The 13845-nt window shown below is 36.0% G+C and overlaps 1 protein-coding gene across 4 annotated transcripts in view; it reads right to left on the reverse strand.

Moving 5' to 3' along the window:
- The window catches only part of LOC113426379 (protocadherin beta-16-like), a 138365-nt gene that overhangs the window by 30218 nt on the left and 94302 nt on the right, over positions 1-13845 (reverse strand). The window contains exon 1 of one of the 4 annotated variants that reach the window (XM_087960999.1): positions 3776-6354. The exons of the other annotated variants lie outside the window; for them this stretch is intronic. Coding sequence (XP_087817125.1) covers positions 3776-6193 — 2418 coding nt within the window. The 5' untranslated portion in view covers positions 6194-6354. Of the gene's footprint in view, positions 1-3775; positions 6355-13845 lie in introns of those variants that run through there. 4 annotated transcript variants of the gene reach the window in all.

Here is a 13845-nt window from a genome sequence, read left to right on the forward strand (position 1 = left end):
CGGCCGTAGTTATCAAACATTCAAAATATTTGCCAGACTATCCCATCTCCTTTACATGGATAATATGAAGCAGTATAGAAAAGAACTATCTGAAATATAATTATTGTTCAATTCAGTCTGTATATAAGTGTAGACATTGCAATGGAATTTGGGCTCAACCAATGTTCCACCCTCACCATCAACAGGGGGAAAATGGTGAAAACCATTTCAATTCCATAGGGAATTAAGATGCCCTATGGAAACTGCATCAAGAGACTGGAGAAAAATGATCATTACAAATACCTGGTCATTCTTCAAGCTGATCATCTTTTAAGCACACCAAAGTTAAGAAGAAGAAGATCAGAAATAAATATATCAAGAAAGTGAAGATGGACTTCCGGTTTGAAGGACTTCGGCGACAGATAGGAATCCACGATCGTGCGCGGTTTCTGCCTAGGCTTGCCGCTGGAGCGCCCTGAGCCGGCTGGTTTCGGGGCTAAGCCACCCCATAGAGGTGGTGAAGAAGGGGGAGAGCCGCATCTCTCCTCCTCAGCTGGTCAAACTCCCTTTCCTGAAGGCGGTAGGAGCAGTGGTCAGAAATGGCCATCTCAAAGAAGTACTCAACCAGAAAAGAATGTGCAGGAGGAAAATAAGAAGTGAAAGTTTTGGCTGACCGGGCTAAGTTGAAAAAGCAATAACTAAGGTACCCTGGAATTTAAATTTTACAAGAAATAACATCGCTCCCAAAGAAGAGTCGGAAGCAGCGAAAGAAAGTGAAAAGGGAAAGGTTTGGCTTTTTCTTCTTCTTCTCTCTCCTTCCTTATATTGACAATTAAGAATAAGAAATTGGAAAAATCCGCTTTGGCATCAATAGGCAATTAAGCTGAAAATATAACTAAATGCCAAAGGGACAATAAAGATTTCTGGATATTAAAAACTTTTTCTTTTATAAGCAGGAAGGGAGAGAAAAAGAATAAGGGCAGGATCTGGAAGAGGGAGGAGACTGCCTGGACTTTAAAAGAATCTAAAGTAAAATTTCAATAAGACTTCTAAAAGATACATTCTAACTGAAACTTTGCAACTAAATAGTAACCCCAGGAAGAGAAAGTGGGGAAAAAAAGAAAGAACAAAAAGAAACAGTTTGTGTGTATTTGGATTACTTGGTGATTTTTGGATTTTTGGCTATTATATTTGAATGATTAAAATCAATCAGGTGGTTGTTTAATTTTTTTTACAATGGCATTACTTTTGGATGAATTGAAAATGGAACTTAAAAAGTACAAAGAAGATGCACAAGAAGGGAAGGGTTCCTTTGGCTTTGTTTTTCAATTCTTAGAAATGGAGATTTGGAACTATGAGAAACAACAAGAAAAGACTGCAAAACAAGAAGACTGGGACAAAGAAGAAGCCATCTTTAATGAACAAGTAACTCTATGTGGGGAAGAAAAAGGAAAGAGGGGAAAGAGGATGGAGAATTTAAGACTTAAAAAAACAACCAAAGAAAAGAAAAATTATTCAAAAAATAAGTATAATACTGGAAAGCAACAGAAAAGGGGAATACAGAAGAGGGAAGTAGAGGTAGAGAGACAAAGGGGTAAAAAGGGGAGGGAGAAGAAAAGAGGGAAGAAGGAAAGGAAAAGAAGTTACAAAGATCTGGAGCAAGATGTAAAGAAACAGGACCTATTTAGAGATAATGGGTGAAAATCTAACTGAAAAAGGGATTCTGTGAAGGTACATAAGATTGTATTGTTATATTTGTAATAGAAATAATGTTAGAAAATTGGAAACAACATATGATCAGAATGAGGGATAGAATGGTTAGTGTAACTTAGTGAAATGTTTGTGAATAAAGTAAATGAAATAAAATAAATGAGAAAATTGAATTAGGAAGGAATGGGAACACTTTAATTAGTCAATGTTTTATAAAATATAAGTGAAGAGGGGGGGAATTGATTATGGAAAGTTTATAATTGTTCCCATAGAAGTATGATATTTAATTGAAAAGTAACGTGAAAAATCTTAAGACTTTAATGAATATCAATATTAATGATAGAATTGAATTGGAATGGAATGTTGTTTTAATTATATACATTTATAATTTTTTCTGTTTTTTTTAAAGAATACTGTGTGTAGTTTAAGAATGTACCAAACAGAATCCGAATGGAAGCTATGTATTATATTGAGTGTGATAACTTTAGGGGAAAGATATAAAGGCGTCATACTCCAATCAGTAACTACAGGAGAAATTTTGTTTAATGAGAAAAGATAATAGACAATTGAAACAGGACAGACAAAAAATATAAATATAATAATTTGAATTGAGATGAAATAAATACAATAAAATTGAGGAAATTAAAAGAGGGGAGAAGCTATGTAGAAAATGTAAAATTGTAATAAGATATGGAATAGAATATAAAAATGAGCATGAACCTGAAATTGTGTCTGCACGAAGAAATGTAACCCGGATTATGCTGCTTTCAAAAAAGATGTTTTAATTGTGTTTCTTTTCTTTTTGTGAAAACTCAAATAAAATTTACAAAAAAAAAGAAAAGAAAGTGAAGATTATTTTAAAATACAAACTCAGTGGAAGAAATACCATCAAGGCAATTAACACCTGGACAAGCCCAATCATTAGATTCACAACACTAGGAATAATGGAGTCGACTCAAGCAGAACTAAAAGCCTTGGCTAGGAAGACCAGAAAAATAATGACAATGAATTAAGTCAGAATTAAGAAGACAGCAACAGACAGCAAATAGGATCTCTGCAAAGAAGCTGAAGAAATCGTGGACCAGGTCTGGAGAACCAGTAGCGGAAATTTTGAGTAGTTCAGAAAACTGGCAAATACCACCTCTGACTGGAGATTTTACAGTATTCTTCCCCTGCCATGCCCACCAAGCTATGCCCACAGAACCGGTAGTAAAAAAATTTGAATCCCACCACTGCTACCAACATATACCCTGGTCCTAACATCTTGTTCTGACTGCAGAGTTCACAATAGTCACTGCAACACTGCAAAGAGAACTCCTGTGATATAGTGATTAAAGTTTGGAAATCAGTGACCAAACCATGGTCAATTTTAAACTGACAGCCATTACAAAGCACTATTTAAAATATTTTGTTAAAAATGTTTGGACACAGTTGCCTGATATATCATAGATCTCTAAATGGGGAAATATTGCAGAGTATTTATTTTATAAAATTCAATCTATATGTCAAAAATTCTAGAAGATAATTATAGTAGGGAAAAATGCTCTTGTAGGGAACTCTAATAGAAATTTGAACTCCTGAGTTTTCAATATTGCTCCTTTTAGGAGGATTTCTGGAACACTTTGCTCTATGTTGTAATCTGCAGCTCGGTAAGACTTACCTGAGCAGTTTACAACCCTCCCTGCCAGGTTCCACATTGAAACTGCTTGTGGGAAATCTGTACCAAAGGTTGCAAATTGTGGCCACATGATCACGGGATGCAGAGTCATCCTATGTGTGAGCTGGGTGCCAAGCGTCCAGATCGCAATCAAAGGATCATGGAGGCCCTGGGACAACTGGAACTTCTAGGATTGGTCGTAACTACCACTCAGTGCATTATAATAGCAAATGTTTGCTGAAGGAATAGCTGTTAGCCAAGGATTACCTAGAAAAGAATTGTGATCTATGCTCTCAACTAAAATTAAAGTAAAAATACCTGTTTCTTTAATAAATAACCAGCATGTAGTTCACAAATAGCTGATACAGCAAAAGAATAGAGGGAGAATGAATAGGAAGAGGCTGAATTAATTGTATGTTTTTTCCTCACCTCTTTCTTTGCGCCATTAACTGCAACCTCCTCAGAAGTATCTTGGATGCCTGCAGAAATACTATTGTTCCCTGTGACGTTAGCATCTCCCATAGAAAAGACCGGAAAGAGAGGCCTGAGAAATCGGAACTCGCTACTTAAGGATCCACCAGTCAAACAAACATCATAACGGTAAGTCCTGGAAAGCGACCCGTTCTGTGAATCAGCACAGTTCTCTTGGGTATCAACACTGGCAGGTGGGAAGTGAGGAACAGCCGCAGTAAAATGGCTTTGGGGATCCTTCTTGAAGACTTTCACCACAATAAACACAACAATGCAGACCAGGAACACAAAGGAGACTGCAGCCAAGCAGATCACCAAATACTTGGTCAAGGTTTTGTCTTCTTCCGGTTCTTGCACACTGACATCCACCCTCCTCAGGAAGGGATCCGAAAAGCCATCCACAAGAAGAACATTAAGCAACACCGTGCTGGTCTGTGGAGGAAGACCGTTGTCTCTGACCTGTATCACCAGCCTCTGCTTGTTAGTGTCTCGCTCATTCAGGGCTCTCCTGGTTTTCACTTCCCCATTCTGCGCTCCTATGCTGAAAAGGGCTGGGTCCGTGGCCTTCAGCAATTCATAGGAAAGCCAAGAGTTTTGGCCAGAATCTGCATCCACTGCAACCACCTTGGTGACCAGATAGCCGGCCTCGGCTGACTTGGGAACCAGCTCATTGCATGGGGATGTGTTGTTCTGGAGGGGATACAGGAAGAAGGGAGCATTGTCATTCTCATCTATAATGTGGATTCGAACAATCACTTCTGAGCTCAGGGAAGGAGAACCTCCATCAGATGCCCTCACAGTAACTCTGAAGCCTCTTATCTGCTCATAGTCCAGGGACCGGAGGGCATACATGTTTCCGGTTTCAGAGTTGATTGAGATGTAAGAGGTCACCAGGCCCTCACTCTTCCCGGGCAGAACTAAGTAACTCACTTTAGCATTCAGCTTTGTGTCCAGATCCAGAGCGTGGACTGAGCCGATGAGCAAGCCTGGAATATTATTCTCCCGGATCTGCATGTCATATGAAGACTTTTCAAAAAGGGGAGAGTTGTCATTGACGTCAGAGATCTGAACATTAATCAATCTTGTTGAAGTGAGCCTAGGAGATCCCCAGTCAATGGCTGTGATGGTGATGTTGTACTCAGAGACTGTCTCTCTGTCTAGGGGACTTTGGAGCACAAGCTGATAAAAGTTGTTTGTGGTGGCTTTCAGTACAAAAGGGAGATTCATCTCCATGGAGCAGATTGTTTTGCTGTTGTCTCCAGAGTCTTGGTCTCTCACACTGAAGAGGGCCACCATTGTGTCCAAGGGAGAATCCTCCTTTAAAGAGTTGGTCAGAGATATGATGGACACTTCTGGGGGGTTGTCATTCTCATCTTCAACCTCTATCAGTACGTTGCAGTGCCCTGAAAGACCCCCTCCATCTGTTGCTCTGATGTTCATGTTATAGCTTTTCTCTTTTTCATAATCAATCTGTCCCCAAACAGTTATTTCACCAGTAATTTCATTTAAATAAAACAAATTGTTTATTCGTTCAGGCACTTGATGGAATGAGTAGAGGATCTGTGCATTTGAACCCACATCACTATCTGTAGCTTCCACCTTCATCACAAGAGTGCCCTTAGGGAGATTCTCCTTTATTCTTGCCTTGTATTCAGACTTACTAAACAGAGGAAAGTTATCATTATTATCCAGAACATTAATATTAATTTGAACTGTGCCGGTTTTCTTTGGAACTCCTCCATCAATAGCCATTAGAATCAATCCAAGGTGTGGCATCTTCTCCCTATCTAGTGATTTCTTCAAAACAAGGTATATATTGTCTTTTCTCTCTTCATTCTTTTGTACTTCAAGATGAAAATGCTTATTGGGACTAAGAGTATAGTTTTGGATGCCATTTTCTCCCAAGTCCTCATCTTGGGCAGGTTCCAAGGGGAATTTTGTAGTTTCAGGAACAGTTTCAGGAATGTCCACCTTAACTTCATTTTTCCAAAATTTGGGTGCATTGTCATTCACATCTTCTATCTTGATTTCAATATTAAAGATCTCTAAGGGGTTTTCCAAAACCAACTGAGAAAGAAGTAGACAAGGATCACTCTGGCCACATAAAGCTTCTCTGTCTATTTTATCATTAATCAACAGATTCCCAGTATGAATATCAAGGTGGAAGTATTCCTGGGTGCCCTCAGCAACTAAATGTGCTTTGCGTGTGAAGAACTCCCCTGTTTCCAGTTTCAATTCCTTGAGCACATTAGCCACCAGAAACCCCCTTTTCTTTTCTTCAGGAACAGACAAGCGAATTGAAGCACACATTACTCTAAGGAATGAGAAAGAGAGAAGGACATACAGACCTTGCCTTTTCCAAAAGCAATTTTCCATGATTCCAGTCTCTTCCTTGTAGCCTCAGATTCTGCCCCAAAATTCAGTCCTTCCTTCCTTCTTTTATGATTTAATTGTTCAGTCTTTTGCCACTTTATAATCTGCCAATGTTTCACTGCCAAAGTCAGATTCCTTTTGTTCAATTTTGTATTACTGTTTGCCCTCATTCTGAACAAGCAGAACTAAATTTCTTTGTTAATATCGCCACCATGTGGTGAACGAGACAAAAATTCTATTTACATGGGTTAGATTTGATAATCACATGAAATCCATTTTAACTACCCACTAGCTAGCCTACCAAGCAGATTATCTCATTATCTGTTTAATTATATAGAAAAAGAATCAGAGTGACAATCTGCACAAAAAAATTTCAAAGTTGCTGATAAAGGCTGTAATCTAGTCCTTTCACATTTGAGTTCTGAATGATATATCCAGTGACTCTTTAAATGGCTTCTGTTCTGTGCCCATAGATATTAGGTTACATATTACAGATTAACAGAGTTGGAAAGGACCCTTTAGGTCATCTAGTCCAGCCCACTGCCCAAGCAGGGGCCCTACACCATTTCTGACAAATGGCTGTAAAATCTCTTCTTGAAAGCCTCCAGTGATGAAGCTTCCACAACGTCTGAAGGCAAACTGTTCCATTGGTTGATTGCTCTCACTGTCAGAAAATTTTTCCTTATTTCCAGGTTAAATCTCTCCTTGCTCAGTTTCTATCCATTGTTCCTTGTCTGGCCTTCAGGTGCTTTGGAAAATAGCTTGGCCCCCTCCTCTCTGTGGCAGCTCCCCAAATATTGGCACACTGCTATCATGTCTCCCCTGGTCCTTCTCTTCACTAGATTAGCCATGCCCAGTTCCTATTCAAGTCTAAACCTGTGTAAGGAATTATTTCTGCTTTGAGACACTTTGGCAACACCTTTCAAGGCATTCCGTTTGGATTACAGGTGACAACATCATTCCACAATTTTTTTGCTGCTGCATCTTGTCCCATTTGGGGGGGGGGGGGGTTTGAATCAGTTTTTTGTTCCTGTCAACTGCCTAGTTTTCTTGAAAACTTTCTTGGAATAGGTTTGCTTTTGCCTCCTTCCTAGGCATCAGAGAGAGAGATTGACCCAAGATCACCTTTCCATGTTACTGTCTCAAAGAAAAAAATGTTTATTAAATTCATTTCTTGGTGTGCGTCATCATCTTCTCTTTGCTTCCATCTTTCCAAATATTCTCCAGAGAAGTATGTCTTCACATAATGTGTCAAAAGGAGGATAATTTAAGCCTGGTCATTTGTGGCTCGAGTGAGAACTGTGCATTAATTCATTAAAGCATGAAAATGCATCTGTATGCAAACAGATTTAAACATTTTTTTTCTATTTTTGTTAGTCCTTTTTTGTAATAAGTTTTTATTTTATTTTATAACATACAAACATTCCAATTTCAATTGAACAGCATGTTGTATGGGTACAAATCATTTTGGGAAATAATAATCACAATATTTACAACAATATTCATTGCATTAATATCAATTATATTGATGTTAATAACCATAATAATCATACTATTTGTTTAACCAAGTTAACGTATCTTCCTTATATCACTAATCCTTTCATATATTCCTCTGTTTCTAGCTCCTGTTTTTGTCAGCTAACTATTGATAAAATAAGTCCCAAGTCAATAAATATTCAATTTCTTCCTTTTCCTTAATTGTGTTAGCTTAGAGGACTTCTGGTGGTGACGTTGTGATGGTGAGAGGAGAAGAAGAACGGGCTCTGTTCCTCAAACCTATTTCTTTGCATTGGGAGGACCCCTGAGGGATACACAGATCCTGAAGAAATTCATGGCGAAGTGGGGAAACTCGAGGAGCAGTGTGGCCGAGGGCGACCGTCCCTGCGACGAACAGACACCCTTCTAGCTCAATGTGTAAGTGGCTGCCATCCTTGAATGTTGGCCCTGAAGTTGCAACAGCCCAGTTGAAAGAAGGAAGCAGAAGTTTAGAATAACTGACTGTGGCACCGATTGGATTGGGATGTGCGAAGATCGTGGGCAATGAAAAGAGACTGTTCAGAAAGAAGGTTCGTAAACCATGAAGGGCGAAAGAGGTAGGAAGAAAGCAGATTTGAGCTCCAAAAACAGCAGTGAATGGGCAGTGGTGAGAGCAATAGCTGGGAGCAGAGGATTCACCCAAGAGCAGAGTTTGGAATTGGAATGAACAAAGAGACAAAAAGAGACTTGAGACCTTAAAAGATACTTAGACTCAGAAGAAGAATTTGGACTTTTAGGGGACAGATGATAGTTTCCAGACCACTTTCATTTGACAGTGTTAAAGACAGAGAGGAACGGAAGAGGAAGTGGCTGATGTAACAGAGATGATCGGAGTCCATTGAAAAGCAGAAAAAGTATTACACAGCAAATTTTCTTTTGTGATAAGATAACTAAACTGAGGAAAGCACTATCTAGGGGTGAAAGTATTCAATGAAATGATGAAATGATTGTTGATTTTTGATTGATTGAATCTTGATTAATGAAATAAATTTATATTTATATCATTATATAATTCAATTTTTGAAATATAGAGTTTCGTATAATCAGTAATTTGGGATTAGAGAATTAGAAAGTAATTGTTTATACTAGATGATATTATATATATATATATATATATATATATATATATATATATATATATATATATATATATATATTCATATATTTTGTATTCAAATATATTAGAAGGGGGAACTCTTTAATAAATTAGTGATAACTTTGAAATAAAGTATATAGATTAAAAGACTATTTGTATATACTAAGAAGCAAAACTTGAGATATAGAGAAAAGGATTTAAGTAAACATTTTATAACATATTCTATATAACTTATACATTTCATAAGACTTTATTATATTTTATAACTCTTCGTAATAATTTAATAGAGTATAGATTTGATAAGTATTCTATAATAGTGTGATATATAAGAGTTATAATATTTAATTATATAATATAACTAAACTTTGTTATTAGAAGTATATAAGTATGTTAGAAGTATATAAGTTAAGTTTACTTAATTGAAAGATAGAAGCTAGTGATTGAGTTAATAGGAACTTAGACAGAGCTAAATCTACAGAATTATACATAAAGCATAAAGGCAAATAAGAATTGAACTAGTGAGTGCTGATTTGGGACAACATATATAATATTTTAGAAAAATAGTAAATGATGAATAGTAATGATGAGCATTACCACAATGACATTGAAGGACGGAAAAAAGACAACACCAATTTCATTAATATCAACAGCGGCTGCTTCTCCACTGATACAAAAAACGATTGAAGGAATGCTCATGACAGAAAAACAGCGCTAGTCCCAAACACACCAAATATACAAACTACACTGTTAACAATATAAGAATCGATGATCAAGCTCCAGGAAACGATGATGAAAAACCAAGTTGAAATGAAAGCAGAGATAAATGAAGTAAAATAAGAAATGGGGAAATTGAAAAGTGTAATGAAAACCGACATACATAAACTAGATGAGAAAGTAGGCTCAATTCAGCAAGCATTGGAAAAAAATGAATGTACAATAAAAAGTTGAAAAATGAACAGAACAAGCAGAGAAGAAATTAGAGCTGGTCGACCAAAGGATGAAGACAATAAACAAAGAAGTGGAGGACTCCCTTATCCATCTAGAGATGGATCGTGCATCTTCCTACCTCAGGTTCCAGAACGTGGTGGAAACAAAGGAAGAAGAATTAGTAATGGCTGAAATATTAGCAGAAATCTACAAAGAGACAAAAATGAAATTCTGACCGAAATGGATGACGTTTATAGAGTGAGCATGAATTATGCCAGACAACATTAGTTGCTAGAGGAAGTACACATTAGGTTCACACAGAATTTTTTTTGGGACATAATCTATAAAATGATGACAGATGAACCAATGACGTACAAGGGAAAAGAGACCCAGACATTGAAACAGGTCTCGAGAAGAGTGAGGGAGCAGAGGAGGGACTATCGGTTTCTGGCTATGCAGCCCACCAAATGGAATATTCTCTTTAGGTGGCTAGACCCAGAAAGGATGTTGGTGACATGGGAAGAGAAGAAATTTAAGATCGATACTTTAGAGAAGGCGCAATAATTTTATGTCCAGCTTGTAGGACCAGAGGAGCAAAGCAGCAAAAATGAACTTGAGTCAAACAGTCAAGAAGAAGAACAACAGCAACAGGGCAATAAAGAAGGAGACCAGAGTACAGAAGAGAAAGAACAACAACAAGAAGACCTAAAAATGACAGCAAGAACCCAAAGAGACACAAGAGCCAAGAGATGACAAAAACTAAGATACAATTAAGAGGATGGGAGAAGAAATTAAACTATTATCTATAAATATAAATTGATTAAATTTGGCAACCAAGAGAAAAAGAAAATGGGCAAAACTAATTAAACAAAAGGTGGATATAGTATGTTTGCAAGAAACACATATCCAAAAAACAGATGAAAAATATTTAGAATGTCTTAAATTAGGAAAACTATATACAGCATCAGCAGATGGGGGGGGGAATAGCCATATATGTTAGGGAGGAAATAAAAACAAAGTTAATTTACATGGATCCCAAATGAAGAATACTAATGACAGAAATGTGGATAGCCCAAAAACCAGTATTACTAAGTGGTAATATTTGCACCCAATGAAAATCAAAAAGAGTTCTGTAAAAAATTACATGAGAAAATTATAGAAACAGGACAAAGAAATATATGCATTGTAGTCTCCTACAATGCAATAGTAGACTATAAAAAGGACTATAGTAGTAAAAAGAAAAATAAAAGGGGAAAAAACTATTACAAAAATGTGTTTTGAAATGATAGCAGAACTAAATTTAATAGATTTATGGAAACAATTGAATGCAGAACCAGAAAAACCAATTCACCTTCTATTCTAACCCACAGCAATCATGATCCTGGATTGATATGGCCTGGATGAGTGGGGAAATAGGAAAAGAAGTGGAAAATATAGAAATACTACCAAACAGTTGGGCAGATCATAATCCACTTAGAATAATTTGGAGAGATCAAAAAACAAAACAAAAAGAAGATGGACACAAATACTAAGAGACAAAGAATTTATTCAAAAATTTAGAAAAGAATTAGAATTATTTTTTAAATGAGAACATTAGACAACATACATCAATACAAAACTTCTGGGACCCCATGAAGGCCTACAAACAAGGAATTATAATATCATATACGGCAAAAAGAAACAAAGAGAGGTGGAAACAACAGAATGCACTACAAGAAGAAATTAAAAATTTAGAAACCCAATTACAGAAAACACCACAAAACACTAAATTTAAAGAATACTTGACTTTAACTAAACACAAACTCAACATATTAGAACAAGAAAAAATGGTGACGAACTTAAAAGCAATTAAACAAAACTTTTTTGAGCAAGCAAACAAACCAGGAAGATGGCTATGTCATAGATTTTAAAAAATGAGAGAGAAAAGGTTAATACATCAACTTCAAGATGAGAATGGAAAATACCAACACACAATGGAAGCGGGGGGGATTGCATACCAATACTTTGAGGATTTGTATAAAAACGAAGAGGTAGATGAAGTTAAGAGAGCATTTGAAAGAGGAAAGAAGTCCATTAATAACAGAAGAATTGAGGGAAAGCTTATCCAAAGAAATAACAATGATAGAATTGAAACAAGCAATTAAAATCAGAAAAATAATAAAACCCCAGGTCCAGATGGATTTCCAGGGGAAATATATAAGATGATGGACAAACAGATAGAACCACTGATGCTAGATTTATACAACGAGGTTCTGACAGAAGCCAAAATGCTAGATTCCCGGAGGGAAACATATATTTCGCTAATACCAAAGGAAGGCATGGATGATAGACAAAGTCAAAACTATAGACCAATATCATTATTGAATGCTGACTATAAAATATTTACAACCATAAAGCAAATAGACTGAACAAATTATTAAATGAATACATCCACTCTGCTCAAAACAGATTTCTGCCATTAAGGCAAATTAGGAACAATACAAGGATAGTGTTGGACATCTTGGAATATTATGAGGCACACCCAGAGAAACAAGTGGCACTTGTTTTTCTGGATGCGCAGAAGGCATTCAACAGTCTAAATTGGCAATTTATGATGCAACGAATTAAAAATATGAAATAAGGAGACAAATTTGAGAATAAAATAGACAATATAGTCTACCCAAAAGGCAAACATTATGTTAAATGGCAAAAATACCCAGAGTTTCAAAATAAGAAAAGGAGTAAGGCAGGACTGTCCTTTGTCACCTCTGATTTTTATCTTGTCACTAGAAAGTCTTTTAATAAGAATTAGACAGAATCGGTATATAAAAGGAGCTAGAGTCAAAAATGAAGAATATAAATTACAAGTCTTTGCGGATGATCTGGTATTTATTATTGAAGACCCCATAGAGACAGAAAATGTGCGAATTAGAGAATTGAAAAGGTATGGGGAAATATCTGGCCTCAAAATTAATAGACAAAAAACTAAACTGCTAACCAAAAATTTAACAGAACAACAAGAAAAAAGAACTGAAAAGAGTAATGGGGTTACAAATGACAAAGAAAGTAAAATACCTAGGTATATAATACCTAGGTATATAACCTCAAAATGCACAACAATAAAAGAAAATAATTATATGAAACTCCTACAACAAACAAAGACAGATTTGGAACTATGGGGAAGCTACAATTATTACTATTAGGAAGAATAGCGGCGATTAAAATGACTATTTTACCCAAATTTTTGTATTTATTTCAAATGATCCCTATAAAATTAGAGAATTTTTTTTAAAGAGATAAATAAAATTATGGCAAAATTCATATGGCTGGGGAAAAAATACCCAGAATAAAAATGAAAGTGTTACAAGACAGTAGAAGCCGAGGTGGCCTTGGACTGCCAGATTGGGAGCTTTATTATAAAGCAGCACTGTTAATTTGGACTAAAGAATGGGTTAATTTAAATAATAAGTGAATACTAAGTTTGGAGGGCCACGACCTACAAAAAGGATGGAATTCCTTTTTGTGGGGAAAAGGAACCAAGAAACAAATATACTTTCATAGGCATTTGATTAGAGATTCATTATTACAAAACTGGATTAAAATTAGAAAGTATATGAAAATTCGGATCTGGTTATCCACAATAGAAGCTATGATACACCCTAATAATTTGGACCTATGTAAAATGACAAAATATAAAGATGTCCAGATGAACAGGGGAAATTAAAATCGAATCAGGATATCCAAAAACAAGGGATACTCATTGACTGGTGGCCATATCTCCAATTGCAAAATAGACATAAAAAGATATAGAAGAATGGAATATATACTGAACTACAATAATTGGATAAAATTCTAACAAGCCTGGATGAAAAAATATTACAAAAAATTATAAATACTCATTAGAAGTAGAGCTAGAAGAAGAAATTGTTAAGGGATGTATGATAGCGTGGGCCAAAAACATAAGGCATAATATAAATCTAACAGAATGGGAAAGTATTTGCAATCAAAACTATAAATTAACAAGATCCTCAGCATACAAAGAAAATATATACAAGATGTTCTATCAATGGCACCTACCTCCAATGAGACTGGCTATAATATATCCCAACATGAATCT

Source organism: Notechis scutatus, chromosome 3 (genome assembly GCF_049901735.1).
Source record: "Notechis scutatus isolate UNSWTSFEM ecotype Mainland chromosome 3, rNotScu1.2, whole genome shotgun sequence".
Classification (NCBI taxonomy): domain Eukaryota; kingdom Metazoa; phylum Chordata; class Lepidosauria; order Squamata; family Elapidae; genus Notechis; species Notechis scutatus.